A 19,341-nucleotide genomic window follows, 5' to 3' on the forward strand; every position below is an offset into this window, starting at 1 on the left:
AGGTTGTAAGCTGTTCCAAGTAAAGCCGTCCTAGAAGTTCTCCAGATATTTTGGGATTGCACCCAAAAGTGCCTATGACTATGGTTACTATCATTGCTTTCTTTTGCCACAGTTGTTCTACTTAATGTTTGCAGGTCTTTGTATTTTGTGATTTCCTCCCATTCCTTTCTCTTCTCTTCTGTTGTCTCCATTGCTACTGCAGAGCCCACTATTCAGACTATTTTCTTTTTTATTGATATGTGTTAATTCTGGATGGCAGGTGATAGTCTGTTTGACTTTAAAAGTCCCAGAGCACCTTAGCTTGTCCATTTACTATTACAATTGTTTTACTTTGTGGCCCCACCAATTCTTGCTTGCAAGCAAGTGGTATTTCTTGCAGACATTCCTATTGTGCCATTGTTCTACTTTGTCATGCTGTTGTTGGTAGTCAGTCTGTACCATCTTCTTACAGCAGCTAAGCAGGTAATCCACTGTTGGTTCAGCTTCTTTACAGAGACGGCACTTGCTATCTGTTGCTGTCTTCTCAACAATGGCTTTGTATGCATTTGTAGCCCCTTTGTTTCTTTCTTCAGCTTTCCTGGTTTTATTCATTGATAGGACTTGTTATTTGCTTTGCTTACTATTATTTTTTAATGTACTGGCTATGTAGGCCTTGCCTTGCCATGTCTCTTTTCTATTCCTATTTGGTCTTTCTTATAGGCCAATTTGATCTTTCTGGTATTTAATAGTCCTTCAAATATACTTCCAATATTATTATAGTACTAGTAGTTTGTGTGTGTTTATCTGTGTGTAATAACACATGTAATGCAGCAATATAATTGCAAGAGAGTCTGCATTCATATGTGACATTCACATAGCATTCATCTAAAATGCTGTACATAGCATATGCTAGAAGAACTGCATGCTTTCAATAATCAATTTTAGTTCAGTGACTACCTTATTTATTTATTTATTTATTTATTTTATCAAAGCCGTATTCTTTTATTCTTCTACACTTGATACACGCTTTAAAAAGTGATGAAGAAGTATTTACTTTCTTCCTGTTGTTCCCTTTTGTGTGTCAAAATGAGTTTGTAAAGTAGACTATTGCACCTTAGATAGGAAAGAGATACAACTTTGGTGTGCTGCCTCAAGTAAACAATGTGATCAAGTAAACTAGAAGGGAGAAAGATTCTAGTACTTTTCTTGTATTGATATTGAGCCTATCTGCTTATTGGCAACTTTTTTTTTTTTTACATGAACAGAGCTTCTCAGGTTTCTTGAAAATATTAAACGGTGACCCTCCATCTATGATTTCAGTATTTGCAGCCTGTTATTTAATCTTACTATCATAGGCTTTTGAAAGTATAGATTAAGCGATTTTAAAATTATAAGCCTTGTGGAATTCAGTGATAGTCAAATAACCATTAGCTGGATACATGACACTATTTATATCTGCATACAAAGAAAATATGATTCAATTTTGTAACTTCATTACAGCAAGGCAGCTCTATAAATTCTGGGGTATAGAAGTAGAATCATCTGAAATTGCACCCCGAGGGATGTAGAAACATCAAAATACATAAATTAAAAAAGAAATTTTCTGTAATCTAGTGCAGCCAGTGTCTTAAGAATTTCGGAATTATAACTGAGAAGCCATTGCATCAAATGTGGGTGCCTGAATGTGTAATTATGTTAAAGGGCAGTAATTGGTTTCTTTAATGGAAGATGTGGCCAATATTATGATTTTGCTTTCTCCCTAAGATTTAGAGTGGATCCCTGCAATCAGTTATAGAACAGATGGTGAACAGCCTTCAGCTAATTTGCTGAATCTGACCTATGCTTTTTCTGAGTTAGGCTTGCAAACACAGCCAAATGGCTTCTCCATTTCAAGAGCAATATCAGCAAGATGTTTGCATGTAGCAAAGAAGACTGTTATCTCATTAGAAGCATCTTAGTTAATTAATGATATGGATTTGCAGTGATTAATCTTTTTTTAAAAAAACGAAGTATACGTTGATACAGTATATATGATACAGCCAGCCATAAGCTGTAAGCTGGCATTCTCCTAAACGGGACTCCCTCCTGTATAAATGAATGAAAAAGAAATGCCTCTTTTTTTTAAAAGATACCTTTTATCTAGGGCATTTATAACTTCCTGCACTAAAATATTTAACTTACAGGGAAACAAATGTGATTTCACTAACTGAAGGCATATTATAAAATTAGAAGTAGGGATGTGCTTGAAGCAGAAATGTGTTTTCTTTTGAACTTGGAACAAACAGACCCACTTGAAATATCCTAGATTGAATGTTTTGTTCTAGCGTGTCAGCTCTTTGAAGTAGGCAAGGTCAAGAAACATTGACATTCCAATAATGCTACTTTATAATAGTAGAATATATTAACAGAATCTTGAAATCCTATCCTAGTGTTTCTCAATCTCACTTCATCTTCCAGAATTCTCTAGCCAGCATGAAGTCCACCCATCTTAAAATTCCTCTGATCGAAAAACACTATAAACATGTCCTGCACTGCTCTCTATCTTTTATTATACTAATAAAACCAAAGTAGTTTTCTTAGTTTCTTTCTTATGCTTTCTTCATACTCTGGGCAATGTAAATGCTTCTACAAGCCCCTCCAGGACAGTTGTTTCATACCAAATTCATACAATCTCCTTTATACAATCTTGGAATAAACTCTTAAAACACACACATTTTATATCAGGCTTACAACATTCAGAAGGTTGAATTGGTTGGATGTGACGTTGCTTCCTGTGACCTGAACTGTAGAAATTCTGAAATATTGTTTAATTTTTGAAATAGGTAAAATTTGTTCTGATTGCTATTTGTTCTGGCTTCAGAACAAAACCCTTGCTCAGAACATTCAACTAACCATGTTTAAGTTAAAAGGTTTTGAAAATTAAAACCCTAAGATTTATTTACTAATATTTAGAAAAACCTTTCAATATAAGCAATAAATTGAACCTGTGTCTGAGTATGGAAATCTATTCTTTATGTCTATCAGCTTTGGGCTGATTTGCCAACCTCTGTTGCCCCCTGCAGGCTGTGAGATGAATGTACACAAACGCTGTGTCCATTGTGTTCCCAGTTTGTGTGGTGTTGACCATACAGAACGCCGTGGACGCCTCCAACTTAACATTGAGACATTTGGGAGCGATGAGATCCGGGTGACTGGTAAGGAAAGAGTGGCATTGAGGTGTAATGAAATTGGACACATGTGTCTACTCACTTATTAATATCTTATTAGATAGATATCCTGATGTCAACATTTCAATGTTGAAACTTATATTGGTGGCATCATCAGGAACTGGGCCTTTTTGGTGGTAGTCTTCCAAAAACAATTTGCTTTGCTCTTCTGTCTTTTAGATGGTAAGTTACAGTAATTTGATTTACCCAGATTTTTGATGAGCTCAAATAATTCTAATATTCCTTTAATGCTACTACCGGTATTAACTGCCTCTTATAATTAAACGTCAAATAGAAAGTGATAGAATATGAGGATTAGAAACTTTATAAAAAGAAAGCAAGCTGAAGAAACTGGGACTCCTATTTTGTTTATGAATCAAATTTATATGGCTGTCATCTCTTTGGGGCTAAGCTAGCTTGAAAAAGTGGGAGAAGGCACAGAAGTGGGGATACAGTATTGTTTGCCCAACATAATTTATTCTTTCTAAGGAATAAAATTTGCAAATTTGGGGTGTATACTCATGAGGGCAAGCACACTTTTGCTAATGGCAGCCCTTGGGAAAATCTCAGGACTTTACTAAAATACCCAAGGCAAACAAATTATTTCTGGGTAATAGTTTTCATTGTTTTGCCATCTTTCAATATGCAGAGATAGCTTCTGAACTTGCAGTTTCTATATAAATTATAAGTTCTTTTTTTGTCTCAAGATAAGATCACTTAGTTTATTAACATGCTTGTGACTATCGTACCTGAAAGGAGCTTGACAGATATTTTGAAAAGTCTACCTGGGAGTAACATAGATTTCATTAAATCGATCAGTTAGACACAAGTCTTCTGGTGAAAGAGCCCTAAGCATTTCAAATTTATTTCTTTATTTTACTTCTTTATTCCATTTCTATAGCTGTCCAACTCAATCAGATGACGAACTACTTTCAACATGGTGGTGTAGCACTTAAAAACTACTCTTGATTTTTAATGTCACAAATTAAAAGGCCTCATTTTAAAACATTGATGAATATGCCTTTGCAAGCTTTAATCCATGAGTAGACTAACTAATCCATCTTATAAATATTTCTGTGATAAAAATTTCAGAATATAGGCAACAAAATGAAACGTAGCAGACATCCACAAATCTGCTTTTCTCCTCCACTTGTTTCAGAGGGGGCCAGAATAAATTATATAAATATGGGCATGTTTGCTCATTTTGCATTTTTAAACATGCAACAATTTATTTAGGATCCAATATTCAGTTTTTTATTTGATTCTGATATCAGATGTAAAATCCCAGTGAAATTTCCTGGGGAAATATGCATATTAATTTCTGCAGTTCCTTCTCCCCCCCCCCCCTCTTTCTCCTTAAAGGATTCAGTTTAGTTATGGTAGACTAAAGCTGGACCTGGAAGTCACAAAACCTCCCCTTTTCGTTTGAAGAGGGATTAACTTATTGTCATGAAAAATAGATGAAAATAATGCATAATGCATACTAAAAATATTAAAGAATAATGAAAAACAGAGGCAGCCCAGATGATGCGATTGGAGGGTTGAAGAATGACTTGGGCTTTCAGAACAGAAGAATATTGCGGCAATGACAACAAGACAGTTGCAGTTTTGATAGGCCGGGATCTGATTGGGGTGGTGAAGGCTGGGCACCTGGGTTCTATTCCTAGCTGCAAAACTTGACATTCCCCCCCGCCTCTGCTTTTCACACCTTCCCCTGCAGACTTTCTTGCTGTCTTTCTCCCGCATTCTGGAACACCAGCACGTAGGTGGTGAGAAGAAAGCCATTGCTTCATTCTTCTTGACAGAAGGGGATTTCCTCACCCACCCTACCATCCCCTTCACCCCCATGCACACACACACACACAAACGCACACAAGTTGCTGCCGCAGCAATTTTCGTGGCCCACAGCAGGTGGCCTGGGACAGATGCCAGAAGTTCCTCCTCCCTCAGCCCACCAGCAAACACAGGAGGTCTGCCTTCCTACCCACTCACTCTTCCCTCTGGTACAAGGACTCCGTTGGAAGTTAATAATCTTTTTTAGAAGCCGATATCACTGTTTCTATTTCCCTCCCTTCTTTCCGTATCAGTTGGAGAAGCACTGAACTTGATCCCGATGGATCCCAATGGCCTCTCTGATCCTTATGTGAAAATCAAGCTGATTCCTGACCCAAAGAATCTCACAAAGCAAAAGACCAGAACCGTCAGGTCCACCCTTAATCCTGTCTGGAATGAAACCTTTGTTTTGTAAGTACAGGGAGGAGAGGTCTCAGGGAGCTATGTATTTTATTTATCAAATTTAGAAATGGCAGGAGGAGGAGCTTCATGGTGCTAACCAGCCCCATGGCCGTATGCTCTTCTGGGAACTCCAAGCAGGATGGCAGAGACAAGCCATCAGGGGGAGAATGTTCTAAAGGGTGGGAGCAACAGCACAGAAGGCTCTTTTCCTGACCCCCGCTGATCGGAATTCTTTAACCCAGGAGTCTCCAAACGTAGCAATTTTAAGGCTTGTGGACTTCAACTCCCAGAATTCTCCCGCCAGCCATGCTTTAACAGAAGGTGTTGCAGCGGGACCAAGTGGGAAAGGCTGAGGTGTAATGGGACAAAGATGATCCAATAGGTAACCTGTCCCTACGCCAGGTGGGGCTTCAAAGGTCACAACCAACACTTGAATTGGACCTCGAAGCAACTCCAGCACCGAGTGCAACTTGTGCTGCAGAGGGGTTTCATGCATCATTCTTTGGCTCCCAAGATTGATTGCGCAGCCTCATTCCGTACCCGCTGAAGCTTCTGGATACTGTTCATTGCAGTAATCCAGTTGGGAGATGATCAAGACTTGAGTGACTGAGTGGAGAGCCTTTCTTTCCAGGAAAGGATGCACAACATGAAATAATAATTTATAAAAAAAATGGTTTATTCAGTTTTTTTTTTAATCTCCTCCTTTCCCTTTATCACCCACCAGCACCTTGCAGCCAGGTGACATGGACCGGCGCCTTTCCATTGAGGTTTGGGACTGGGACCGGACAACCCGCAATGACTTCATGGGCGCCATGTCCTTTGGAGTCTCTGAGCTGTTCAAGGGTCCCGTGGAAGGCTGGTAAGGGGAAATCTGTTGGGTAGGAAAAAATGGAAGAGAACAATGGAGCAACTCAGCGGGCCACCAGTGCTCATATTCTCTCTCTTTCTCCGTCTTGGCGTCTTTTTGGATTTTATCTGTTGCTTGATTGGCACCATCCTCTTTCTCTGTCTCTCACTCTCCTCTCTTTTAATTTAACCCTACAAATATCTCCCATTTTTGGCTTCCATCCATTCATTCTGTTCTCCTCTTCCTGTTTCCTTCCATTTTCTTCCCCATCATCCCTCTTGCTCATTCGCTCCCTCTTTTGTCCACTTCCGCCCTGCCCAATGTCCCTGTCTGCGTTGCTGTCCCAGGTACAAATTGCTCAATCAGGAGGAGGGCGAATATTATAGTGTCCCTGTGGCGGATGCAGAAAACTGTGGGCTGCTGCAGAAATTTGAGGTAACCATGTGGCTCCATGACAATGTTTGGATTGGTACCCCATATGCCTACACTGAGCCGTACCCTGAGCTCTGCCATACAACACCAGCAGAACTCTTCCCCTGGGGCAGTTTTACCCAGTGCAAGGAGCTCACTGGAAGAAGGGATGTGATGGGTGAGATGGCAAGAGCTCTTCCAGTCAGCAAACAAAAACTAGAAACAGCACTCTGGGGTATAGGGCCTAAAAAAAGAATCTAGTTTTTCAATAGAGCCACTTGCAATGTTTTTTGTATTTCACTGTTATCCCATAAATGAGGTGCGTGCCTCAGTGGTTTAATGATGCTGGAGATGGTCTTTGCTTCAGCGGGTTTGAATCCTAGCACCACTTGGTGGGGCGAGCTCCCATCACTCGACTTAGCTTCTGCCCACCTAGCAGTTTGAAAGCATGTTATACGCAGCTAGATAAATAGGTACCACTTTGTTGGTGAGACGAGACAGCACTTCATACAGATGGTTAGAATACTGCTGGCACTGGACCTTCCCAATTGCAACGCCCGTTTACAAGCTGAGTGACAGCTTTGGAGGAGAAAAAGGGCCCCGGATGACGCTGCAGGAAAGTCGCTTGTCTTTCTTTCTGGTGTGGAACTAGCTATCCCCCTGTGGTGCACTTTGAAAAGTGTGTGACCATGAATCAAACAGGGCTTGCAATCTTAGGTAGCCAAACTACTATTCTGCATTAGCATTGTATTCTCCTGGCTAATGTAATATTGCCATATGCTAAACAAACAACCCCATTAATGTTACCTTTTAAAGGCAGTTTGGGCTATGTATGCTACACTCACTGTGTTGTATCTAGCCTAATCATAAAGCATGTATGTCACAGCTCTACAATCTACTGTGACAAACACAGTGTTATTGAAGGGCAGGCCTGTTGATCTATATCAGAGGTAGGGAAACTTGGCTCTTCTATCACTTATAGACTTCAACTCCCAGAATTCCTGAGTGAGCCATAAAAGGTTCCCCACCCTGGCCTACTAGTTTTTCAGTTGTGGGGGAAATCAATTTTTGACTTGAATGGGACTGTTTAATATACAAATGTAGGACATATACTACATTTGTACTGTACATTAAACAGTCCCATTCAAGTCAAAAATCGATTTCCCCCACAACTGAAAAACCAGTAGGCCAGGGATGGGAACCTTTTATGGTTCACTCAGGAATTCTGGGAGTTGAAGTCCATAAGTGATAAAAGAGCCAAGTTTCCCTACCCCTGATCTATACGATCAGCTCTAATATGAGCCCAAATGATAGATGGTTCAGAGAAAGAGGGCTTTAGCAACCCTCTCTAGCTATTTTTTGGGGGGAGATCTGTGCGTTTTATTTTGACCTGAGTCTGCTGAAATGGCATTCAGTATCCCGCCATTAGACAATCTCAACTGTCTTCTCTGAATGGAGAGAAGCATCTTAGCCTTTGCCTTAAACAACTAAATGTATTGAGATGGTCCTATAAAATGGTGGGTGGGTGGGTAGTCCAGCAGAAATTACATTTTAATGAAGAGGCAGGATGGAACCGAGGCCGTATAGGCAGCTTCTTACATCTTGATGTTCTGTTTTCCAGGCTTGCAACTTCCCTCTGGAACTCTATGAGGTATAATATTTTCTTCTGTTCCTTTTATTTTGAGAAGGAGCGAAGGAGGGATCCTTGGGCTGCCATAAAAGCAGCCATCAAAACTCACTTAGAGAAAGAGGGTAGTGCGGGACACAAGAACAGAGAAAGAGCGCGCTTGATCCCTTGAGTCTACTGATGTTCATGCAGCCCTTTCCTTTTAGGACCAATTATGTTGCTTTTTGGCTGCTCGCAGTAAATTGCCCATCTTTGACCCCTTCTAGCCGCCATTGATATGCTCCTACTGAACTTGGTAACATGTGCTTAGCTAACGTGCTTAACAGTCACAGATATGTCTCTCCTTGGGAGCTTTGTTGGCTGAATCTCAGTGTTTAATTCTGGAGAAAAAACATCCTTAGATCTGTCCATAAGCTGGAAGGAGAAAAATGGAGGTGGTAAATACTTTTGAAGCAAAAGTATCAGAGAAGGAAAGATAACTGGGTATTACTGCTAGGATTTTCTGCCTAAAAAATCTGGGTCAGGAATCTTAGCAACTTTCTTAATTTACTGTGGATCTGCCATGTTTTTGTAATGACTCCACAGATCATTTTGTGAAGAAAGTTGATTTGCAACTGATTATGTATCAAAGTTACTCCATTGTTCATGGAAGATTCTCAGTCATCCAGGTCGAGATTGTCCCAAAGGTACTTTTTCAAGAGGTGACTGGACTTTCTTCTTTTTCTTCCCATCCAAGAAGCTTCTTCAGCTCTGACTGAATGGTGGGGAAAGGAAGGATTTATATTCCTTGCAGTCAGATGGTCATTTGCATTCTTTCAGAGAGTTGTTAAGGCCACTTGGAGGTTTCCTCAGGGTCGTCTGAGTAGTGCAAATGGGTATGGAGTCTTCTTGGAACTGCTGAAAGGACTGTGTTGTCATTAAGAAGTTGGAGCTGTGTTTTCTGCAGGAAAGCACAGAAAAAATGCAAATGACCAGCTGTCTGCAAGGAATATAAATCCATTCCATTCCCCACCATCCAGTCAGAGCTGAAGAAACTTCTTGGATGAGAAGTGAAACATCTTCGAAGAAAAACAAGGTAGTCTACTTGCCTTTTGAAAAAGCATCTTTGGGACACTTCATTGTTCATTCTCAAACATTCTGTAATATCTAAGAATTTTACCATTTGTACTAAATGTAGCTTGTACCAGCTTCCATTTTAAAGGTATGAAGAAGCAGGTGAACACCCATGGCACCCTCTTCAAAATGGCAGAGATTGCTGAAGTTTTAATGTAACTCTGGTTGCGATGCCCTTACTTCTGAATCTGCAGAAACTTCCATGCCTGCATTTCCTCCTTTTGTTCTGCAGAAGGTTCGCCATGGTCCTATCCCATCTCCATCTCCAAGTCCCACAGACTCTAAGCGTGGCGGATTCTTTGGCATCAACCGCTTCCACATCTCGGACTTCAACTTTCTCATGGTTCTGGGCAAAGGAAGTTTTGGCAAGGTGGGTCTGCCATTAGGCAGTAGGTCAGAGGTACACAACAGAGGGAGGTACACAGGAGTGGGATTCAGCCGGTGTGGGCTGGTTTGGGTGAACCGGATGTTAAATTTACATCTGAACCGGTAGTTGAACTGACCGGCTGGCTCCGCCCACCCCCTCCCCTCCCATGAGTCTCCACGCGGTCTGTGTGGAGGCTCTGGAAGGGCGAAAAACAGAAGTTCCAGAATTTCGGAAATGGGCCTCTTTCCAGTTTCCAGAGGGCCTCTGGAGCCTGGGGGGAGGCAGTTTTTGCCCTCTCAGAGGCCTGAGGGAAGCCTCCAGACTCTGGGGAAGGTGAAAAACAGCCCTCCTGGAAGTTCCAAAAGTCGAGAACCAGGCCTATTTCCAGCTTCCGGAAGGCCTCTGGAGCCTGGGGGAGGCAGGTTTTACTCTCCCAGAAGCCCAAGGGAAGCCTCTGGACTCTGGAGGAGGCAGAAAATGGCCCTCCCGGAAGTTCCAGTAGGCCACACCAACCACAGTCACGCCCACCCAGCAACTGGGCAGAGAACCAGTTGTTGGGATTTTTGAATCCCACCCCTGGAAATACAAGTACTGGCAGTGCCAAATTGTGGGCCCTTGCAAAGGCAGAATTTCCTTAAGTTAGGTGGGAATAAGACTCAAGACACTGGAATTCTTTCTCCACAGGTGATGCTGGCCGAACGTCGGGGGACAGATGAGCTCTATGCCATCAAGATCCTAAAGAAAGACGTGATAATCCAAGATGATGATGTAGAATGTACTATGGTGGAAAAGCGGGTCTTGGCCATGGGGGAACGTCCACATTTCCTAACTCAGTTGCACTCTACCTTTCAAACAGCGGTAATCCTTGTCTTCCAGAGTTATTTCATTAAACAAATATTAGCCTTTTAATTAAATAGATCGGGAGTGCCCAACCTTGGCAACTTTTAAGACTTGTGAACTTCATCTTCATAAATTCTCCAGCCAGCCATGCTAGCTGGGGAATTCTGGGAGTTAAAATCCACAAGTCTTAAAGTTGCCAAGGATGGATACCCCTGAAATAAACTCTTTAATTGGAAAAAATAATTTCTTCCTGCCATTTACATTTGGACACAGGAGAAATCAATAGTTCTGCACTGAAAAACACCACGTGTCCTTGAAGTTTTTAAAATTATGCTTGTAAGAAAGGCTGCTTTTAAGACAATGCCAATTGTTTTTATATTATATATTTTTTATTTTATTATATTTTATAATTTTGTTCAAAATAATTCGAACAATAAAAAAACACTACTTTTTTTTTAATTAACGAGGGCTTATTTATATAATCAAAGTATGTTTTATTTGGTGAACTGACGAACTGATGCTAGAGGTTTTAGTCCCATTACATAAAAGGATGGTTAGGGAAATGAGAAAACAAGGTATTAGGGAATTCTGGAAGTCCACACATCTTAAAATGGCTGAGGTGGAGAAACACTGATTTAGGGAATACTTATAGATGAATTTATTTGTCTGGGGACATATTCTGCTCTTTTCCTTTAAGGACCGGCTGTATTTTGTTATGGAGTATGTCAATGGAGGAGACCTAATGTATCACATCCAGCAGGTTGGGAAATTCAAGGAACCCCATGCTATGTACGTGAGTTTTTTGGGGGGAAGTTGGCTATCTGTATGTCAACCACCATCAAACCCAAAGAAAAGTTGCTCTGAAAAAGTTAAATGAAGATTTAACAATCATGATCAGCTCCCAAGAGTAGTAGGCTGATCATTTGCTCACCTGGTTTAATATCCTAGTCTAGTCCGGCAATGTACTATCAGCAAAAAACAGCACCGTTCCTTGTTTGACTTAAGAAAATTAGAGATATGAGGAAAGTTATCTCCCACTTCTCAGGTTATAAGTAGTCCTCGGCTTATAACTACAGTTGATCCTATAATTGTGGTTATAAGTTGTGTCAGTAATTAAACAGGTCATCATGTCATTGTGCTCAATTTTATGACTTTTTAATGGCAATTGTTAAGTGAACCCATTGTTATGGGGCATTTCCCCCACCAGAAACCAAGAAGTAACACTGGTTGAAACTTTGTTTGATTTTGAGAATCATGGGTAAAGATTCATTCCAGCATCCAAGTCAGAAATATGGTAAAAACTGATGTTCACATACCAGAGGTGGGGAACAATGTCCCCTTTATGACTTGTGGACTTCCAACTTTCAGACTACTGGGAGTTGAAGTCCACAAGTCATAAAAGAGCCATCATTTCCCATCCTTGGCATGTATAATGAAGTTAGGTGGGAAAGCAATAATTTATGAGATTGTGAAGTAAGATGATTGCATAATTTCAGACTGGAGGTAGAACAATGCTTTTATTTAAAAAAAAGACAAAAAGAGAACATTCTTGCAAAAAATGAAGTTTGTGGTTAAGGTGCCAGACTAGAAACCAGGAGGTAATGACTTTTACTCCTGCCTTAGGTACAAAGCCAAGTAGGTAATCTTGAGCCAATCATTTTCTCGCAGCCCTAGGAATGAGAGAGTGCAAACCACATTTTACAAATCTTGCTAAGAAAACTGAAGGATCTTGGCCAGGACTCAAAAACTTGAAGGCAGCCATAGACAAACAAATAATTCTCAGCAAGTGATTACTGTCCTCTGGTGGAAAGGAGACGCTCTTGCTCTGCCCCCGGCAAACGTTTTCCCACCTGGCAGGGCAACTAGGGCCAGATCTTCATCACTGGGTTAAAAAAAGAAAGATTCTCTGGGGAAAATGTTGGGATGATTTGAACATCCCAACATGGACTGCCTTGGTTTAAGAATAGTCTTAGTCATAACCATCCAACAGAGCTAGAAAATGTGACCATTGAAACTGCCATAAAACACACTCTGAAAATGGTAGCAGTGAGCTATTTGCCACCCTCTTTCTAATCACCCTCTTTTCCTCTGTCCTTCTATAGGTTTTATGCAGCTGAAATTGCAATTGGCCTGTTCTTTTTGCATAACAAGGGGATTATTTACAGGTGAGACTGGTTGCTGTCCCTTCTCCATGTCCACCCAAGCTTAGAGAAGGAGGTCTTGATTACAACTCTTTGGGCCTAACTACAAAATCCCAATGTTTTTCTAAGAATTGAGAAGATACAGCTCCAATCCTTTCTTTCCCTCCCGTGAGCTCTCCAGCCTTCTTCTCCCCTCCCCTGCCCCATGTCAAACTATGAATACAGATAATACCAACATACATATACTGCTTCGTAATGTTTTACAGCACTCTCAGAACAGTTTACAGAGTCAGCATATTGCCCCCAACAATCTGAGTATCATTTTACCTCCCTTGGAAGGATGGAAGGCTGAGTCAACCTGAGTCAGGATCGAACTCCTGGCAGAGTCAGTTTAATTCTCAATTTATGACCATAATTAAGCCTGGAATTATGGTCATAAGTCATGGTGCTCATCAAGAGGGTTACTACATGGCTGCATTGATTTTACAACTTTTTTTGCAGTAGTTGTTAATTGAACTCTGTGACTGTTAAGCAAATGCCACCCTCATTAAGTGAACGTGGTGGTTGTTGACCTGGTTTTCCCAATGGGTGATTTTTATTGGAAATTGGCAAAAAAATGCTCAAAATTGCAGTCATGTGACCATGGGATGCTGCAAATGGTTGTAAAGTTGATTGCCAAGTGTCCAAATGCAATCACGTGACGGGGGGGAGGGCTCCGAACTCAAACTGCATCATAAGTAGATCCATTGTAACTTCAAACAGTCACTAAATGACAAGTTGTTAAGCGAGGTCTAGAGATTCTGGAGTCATATAATTGGAACCCTCCATTGGACAGACTTGGTTGCAATTCTTCATACTATTGTCTCTAGGGATTTGAAATTGGACAATGTCATGTTGGATGCTGATGGCCACATTAAGATCACAGATTTTGGGATGTGTAAAGAAAACATTTTCCCTGGCATCACCACCAGGACATTTTGCGGAACACCTGACTACATTGCTCCAGAGGTACAGATCTCCAGTATTGATACTTAAAAACATAATGCACCCAGGTTCCTTCTACTTTCATCTTCTATTTCCAGTTTGTTTCTGGGCAGGATGTAAGGCAAGACTACTGATCTCAAAGTCCACAATGACTTATGGATAAGTCACTTAAAGAAACATCTTCAATTGCAGGTTCCTAATTTTTGGGTTGTAGTTGGTTAGGATTTTAGGTCAAGTCTTCTCTGCAATTCCTATGTTTAGGGAGAAGTCTCATCTTAAATTCCTTTTTGTGGTCAAGCTAATCAATGGTTTTAGCTGGTTGGATAGTTTTGCTTGTATTTATTTTTTAAAAAGCAGGTTTTTAAAAAGGCTTAATTATTTTTGATTGTTTTATTTGCAATTGAATTTTTTAAATAAATCATCTCTCTACAGACATCTGGGGATTAATCTTAAATTACTTTCTGTGACCAGGCTTTGGGTCATAAGTTTAAATGTCTAACACTTTAGCTAGTTGGCTAGTTTTAATTGCTTTTATTTGTTTTAAAATCTGTAATAGTTTGGTGTTATTGTATTGTTTCATAAAATATCATTTTCCTACAAATAAAGAGATAAGTGGAGCCCAAATGTAATTGCAAAACAAGGAAAAAACTGGATCTCTTTTTGGTCTCTGTATAAACATAAAGCCTACTGCTCTTTAAAATTTCAGGGTTTCAAATTCCTACACCATATGCTTACATACATACAAACTGACTATATCTATTATAGCCAGTGTATTTTTGCATCTGAAATCCAGTTTTTACAATTAAACATGTGAATTATTTCAATTCAGGAACTCAGCCTTGCTTTTTTCCCTCTTAGGCGCTATGTTCTCCCTAGGCCATTTCAGTTTTAAGTTTTGAAATGCTCCATCGTGTCTAGTTTGACTCTCAGAATATTTTGGATGGAGGGGACAGTGAATAAATGAAAACTCTGTCCTTTTATTGCATTTCAATTTTAATTGGTTGAAAAGCCCAGGATCCTAACTGTGTTGTGGCCATGGTTTTGAGGTTGAATCAAAGCAATGCTCTTTGCTTCAAACCAGCCTTGAAAAATAAAATTACAATGTCAAGAGTAGGATAGCAGGCTTTTATCAAGGTCAAACTGCATGGAATGTATCTGTCCCATTTAAAAATTACTGTTTTATTTATCAGTTCAAAATGCAACTATCACTGCTTAAATGCTCTATGATCTAAGTATTTCATGAGCCACCTTCTTTTGTAATAACCAGCATACATATTTTATTTATCAATGGAAACTTTGCTCCAAAATTTCCACTGGAAGTATAAACAGTAGAAATATAAGACAAAATCTTTTTTTGGTGGTAATTCTCGGAGGATTGAATTCATTCTCTACAGGGCATACTCTGTTCCTCATACAAGCAGTCTTTGACTTACAACCTCAATTTGGGGTTGTAATTTCTAAGTTGTTGCGGCTGTAAGTTGAAACAGACTTGATTTTTATGGTGCCATTAAGCAAATCACAGTTTTTAAGCAAATCCAGCTTTCCCAGTGGGTGTTTTTTGCTGGAAACTGGCAAAATAAAGGTCACAAATTGTGATCACGTGACTGCAGGATGCCACAACCAGTCGTAAATCCAAGCTGGTTGCCAAGCACCTGAATTGTGATGACATGACCATGGGAGTAGTAGGACAGTCATAAGTGTAAGTACAGGTAGTAAGTCACTTTTTCCAAGTCCATTGTAATTTTGAACAGTTGTCAAACAAATTGTTGTAAGTCGAGGACTATCTGTCAAGATTCCGGCAGTTACTCCAATTAAATCATGAGCCTCGAGCCGCACTTCCAAAACTAAAAAAGATTTATTTGAAGGTAACATTCTATGTCCGGCATTTATCTGGGCCTACGCCAATTCTGAGATACGTAATTCACTGTCACCCTTGATCCTGCTTTTCCCCCCCACCCCTCTGGTGTATCATCCAAGGAAAAACGTTTATAGTTGACACTATCTGTACTTGCTAGCTTACTTTATTCATTTGTTTATATTAAATATGATTCCTACTTTGCAAACTTTGAAAAGATATTATTCTTTTGGTTAAGTATTTGGCCTCAATGGAGATATTTGTTGTTTTTTTTCTCTTTGATTTTTTTTTGGGCTTTCTTGGTTATGTTTGGCTTGATTGTAGATAATTATATCTTTAATTTTGTTAGCTGCTTAGCTGGAGCTGCCCTGATCAAAATGTGAAATGAGATATATCTCAAGGGGCTGAAATTCTCATTTCCCCCTCTCTTAAGATCATAGCCTACCAGCCCTATGGGAAGTCTGTGGATTGGTGGTCATTTGGTGTTCTCCTATATGAAATGTTAGCTGGACAGGTATGTATATGCAAGGATTCAGGTACGTATATGCAAGAATTCCTTACCATTTATCCCACTTCAAAAATGTCTTTACATTATCTGGAGAAATGATTGATAGCCATGAAGCTATGAGATCAGGAAACAAAGGCTATTAGGGATTAAACTCAGTCATTACCATCTCCTGGGTGTGCTTCAGAGAATTTTCATAATTTTCAAGTGGGGTTGAGATCTTTGGGCGTAGGGAATTTGTTGCTCATTGAATCACTGATAATAAACTGGCATTCCTTCCTGGATGCTAAGGTGCACCAGTCTCATATGAGAAACTAGGAGTCACCAGGGGAAGAAGATACTTAGTGGCTCTTAGCCTAGTGGAAACCTTAAGAATTGAGGCTGAGAAAAAGAGGTTGCATTAAAGCTGAAATATATGTTTCCGCTGAATTTAGTGTTAGATGAACAATTCTCCATTTATTAATTATGTCATTTATATAGCTGCCCACCTCACACAAGTGACTTTGGGCAGCTGATGAGATTAAAACAAACAACCCCTCCAAACATAACCACCCCCTCGGGGTCCAAGGAGAAATGATTAGCCATAGCAGCAGAGCCCACCCCTACCCTGACCCAAAGGCCTGGGGGAACAGTCATTGGGGCCATCTGAATTTCTGGGCCGATGCTGTTCTAACAAAAAGACATTGTTTAATAAAAGGTACCTGGAACGTACCTTCTCTGCTAGATCTGGTGGGGAGGGCAGAAACAATTGGAGAAAGGGCTTAGTAGACATTTTGAAAATAAATGCATTCACGCGATTTCAGAAATGTAAAGTAGAAACAAGGAAAGATTCTTTTCGTTCTTCCAGAGGGCTTTGTATATTTTGATTGCCATGCATACTTTTGTTCTCTGTATGAATCCAAGTGCCACTCTGCAACTTCCTTTTGCACAAAAACCTGGAAATATGGTTCAAAGATGTAAGATTACGTGTGTCGTTTATCTGTGTTATGTGTACAGCAGTTTTTTACACTACTGAGACTTCCAAGTAGGAGAATGTGTTTAACAGAGCAAACATTTCACACACACACATGCTATGCTTTCTGGGGGGGCATAGAATCATTGTTGCTTATTTTCCCTGTGTTTTCTTGGTCTGCAGCCACCATTTGATGGGGAGGATGAGGATGAACTCTTCCAGTCGATCATGGAACACACAGTATCCTATCCTAAATCTCTTTCACGGGAGGCTGTCTCCATCTGCAAAGGAGTGAGTCTTGTTTCAGAACTGTCACACCTAGGTGGAAGGGGCCCCTTGTCATATTTCCTGAGACAACATGAAACATTGAGCTCTGTCAGCCTTCCTAGGTAGTCCAGAAGAGAAACATGACTAGTTCAGCTAATTCAACTTCATTGTAAGGCTACACTTACAAAATCTCTCAAGTTTCAAAGTACAGATCTCCCGCTGTTTTTTTTAACCACCTGATAAGTTAGGGTGGTTCTTTTCTATCCCTTTCTCTTCCTGTTATGCAACTACAGGCTACGCCCCCTCTTATCTGATAGTTCCCTAGGCAGCTTTTCTTCTAGCTCCTATGTCCCAAGGTCATTCCCACACACCATTACGTATCTAATGCTACAAGAACCATTTCTAATTTGTACAGTTTTGCAGGGAAGTGACAATTGATACAGAATTCCCCAGGGGTTTCTAGATGTACTGAACTTCAGTTCAAATAATTCTCAGCATCATGTCCAACACATTTGGACTATATGAGGAATGCCAAACTGATGGATTGTCTTTTGAAAAAAATCTGGCCTTTGAAACTTATATGGATTTGTTCCCTGCTTGGTTTTAAAACCAAAAAGTAATCCAAATTTACATTAAACACTGCCAGGGGAAAATCAGTATGGTTGGATGTAGTTAAGTATTTATTTCATCTCTTTGCTCCGTGGGTGTTCCTCTGTTTCCAGTGTGAATGTGGGAACTCTTGTTTGCTTGGTTCAGTGTCTCCTTCTGTTTTGCCAAGTGTCAGAGCAAGTACTGTATCGGATGCCCAGGCAATTGGTTCTTTTGGATCCAGTGACGGTAAGCACACCAGTGAATAAAGGGATTTTTAAGATTTATTATTAGCTCAAGCAAACAGATTTAAAAGCATAACGTACCAAGCAAAATGATACTCAAACTTCTTACAGCCTGTTAGCAGTTCTGAATATGTCTTCAAGAGGCCAAATTCCACAGTACCCAATGCTAGGGACTCTGCCAAAGCTCCCAACAGCAAAGCTCGCAAGGTTTTTACCAAAACCTGACACCACAACTTCGTGGCTGTGGTGATCAGACTGCAGGACCTGACCTTGCTATGGTGATCAGACTGCAGGACCTGACCTTGACTGTGTGGCACATGCCTCTGGGATGGGAATTAAAAGACGGAGGCTTTCACAGTAAGAAAAACTCTGCAGCTGGATGATGATTCCCCCCTCCTTCTCCTTTATTAAGAGTAAAAACAAACAAACAGGTTAGCTCAGAATGAGTTCTAAACTTCTAGACTTTTCTTAATATGAAGGATAAACCAAAATACGTTAACCAACTCCTTGAAATAACAGTGGTGTTCTGCATTGCGACTATATCTTCCCATCTGGTGCCAGATTGGATCAGATTCCTTAAAGTAAAGATGCAGAGCTAGCAAAGTTCTCCCTGTTCCTTAGTTCTTGACCAAACATCCCCTGAAGCGCCTGGGGTCAGGACCAGAAGGGGAACGGGATATTCGGGAGCATGGATTTTTCCGTTGGATGGACTGGGAGAAACTGGAACAGCTGGAAATTGCTCCACCTTTCACACCTAGGCCCGTGAGTAGTTGTTGGTTGCCAGATAACAGGCTCACCAATTATCCCGCCAAGTAGAGTTTATATTATTCTGCTATCTGCCATGTTTTTAGAATAGAAAACTAAGAGAGGAATCACAAAGGAAGGTTATACAGGCAGTCCTCAACTTACAACCACAAGTGGGATTCAGAATTTCCATTGCTATGTAAGGCAATCGTCAAGTGAGTTACACCTGATTTTATGACCTTTTTTGCCACAGTTGTTAAGTGAATAACTGCAATTATTAAGTGAATCACGAGGTTGTTAAACAAATCTACCCTTTCTCATTGATTTTGCTTGTCGGAAGCTGACTGGGAAGGTTGCAAATGGCAATTGTATTTGCAAAATATAAATACTGTACATGTCAGATGCCAAACAATCAAATTTTGATCACATGATCGT

The 19,341-nt window shown here is 40.3% G+C and overlaps 1 protein-coding gene across 2 annotated transcripts in view; it reads left to right on the forward strand.

Moving 5' to 3' along the window:
• The window catches only part of PRKCG (protein kinase C gamma), a 44,716-nt gene that overhangs the window by 20,423 nt on the left and 4,952 nt on the right, over nt 1–19,341 (forward strand). For both annotated transcript variants that reach the window (XM_026677414.2, XM_087944885.1), the window contains exons 5-17: nt 3,042–3,173; nt 5,273–5,429; nt 6,145–6,279; nt 6,615–6,702; nt 8,300–8,329; nt 9,651–9,788; nt 10,470–10,643; nt 11,323–11,414; nt 12,728–12,790; nt 13,636–13,774; nt 16,039–16,119; nt 17,246–17,353; nt 18,784–18,924. In XM_026677414.2, the coding sequence (XP_026533199.1) occupies nt 3,042–3,173; nt 5,273–5,429; nt 6,145–6,279; nt 6,615–6,702; nt 8,300–8,329; nt 9,651–9,788; nt 10,470–10,643; nt 11,323–11,414; nt 12,728–12,790; nt 13,636–13,774; nt 16,039–16,119; nt 17,246–17,353; nt 18,784–18,924 (1,478 nt within the window). The remainder of the gene's footprint in view (nt 1–3,041; nt 3,174–5,272; nt 5,430–6,144; nt 6,280–6,614; nt 6,703–8,299; nt 8,330–9,650; nt 9,789–10,469; nt 10,644–11,322; nt 11,415–12,727; nt 12,791–13,635; nt 13,775–16,038; nt 16,120–17,245; nt 17,354–18,783; nt 18,925–19,341) is intronic.

Source organism: Notechis scutatus, chromosome Z, assembly GCF_049901735.1.
Source record: "Notechis scutatus isolate UNSWTSFEM ecotype Mainland chromosome Z, rNotScu1.2, whole genome shotgun sequence".
Taxonomy (NCBI): Eukaryota; Metazoa; Chordata; class Lepidosauria; order Squamata; family Elapidae; genus Notechis; species Notechis scutatus.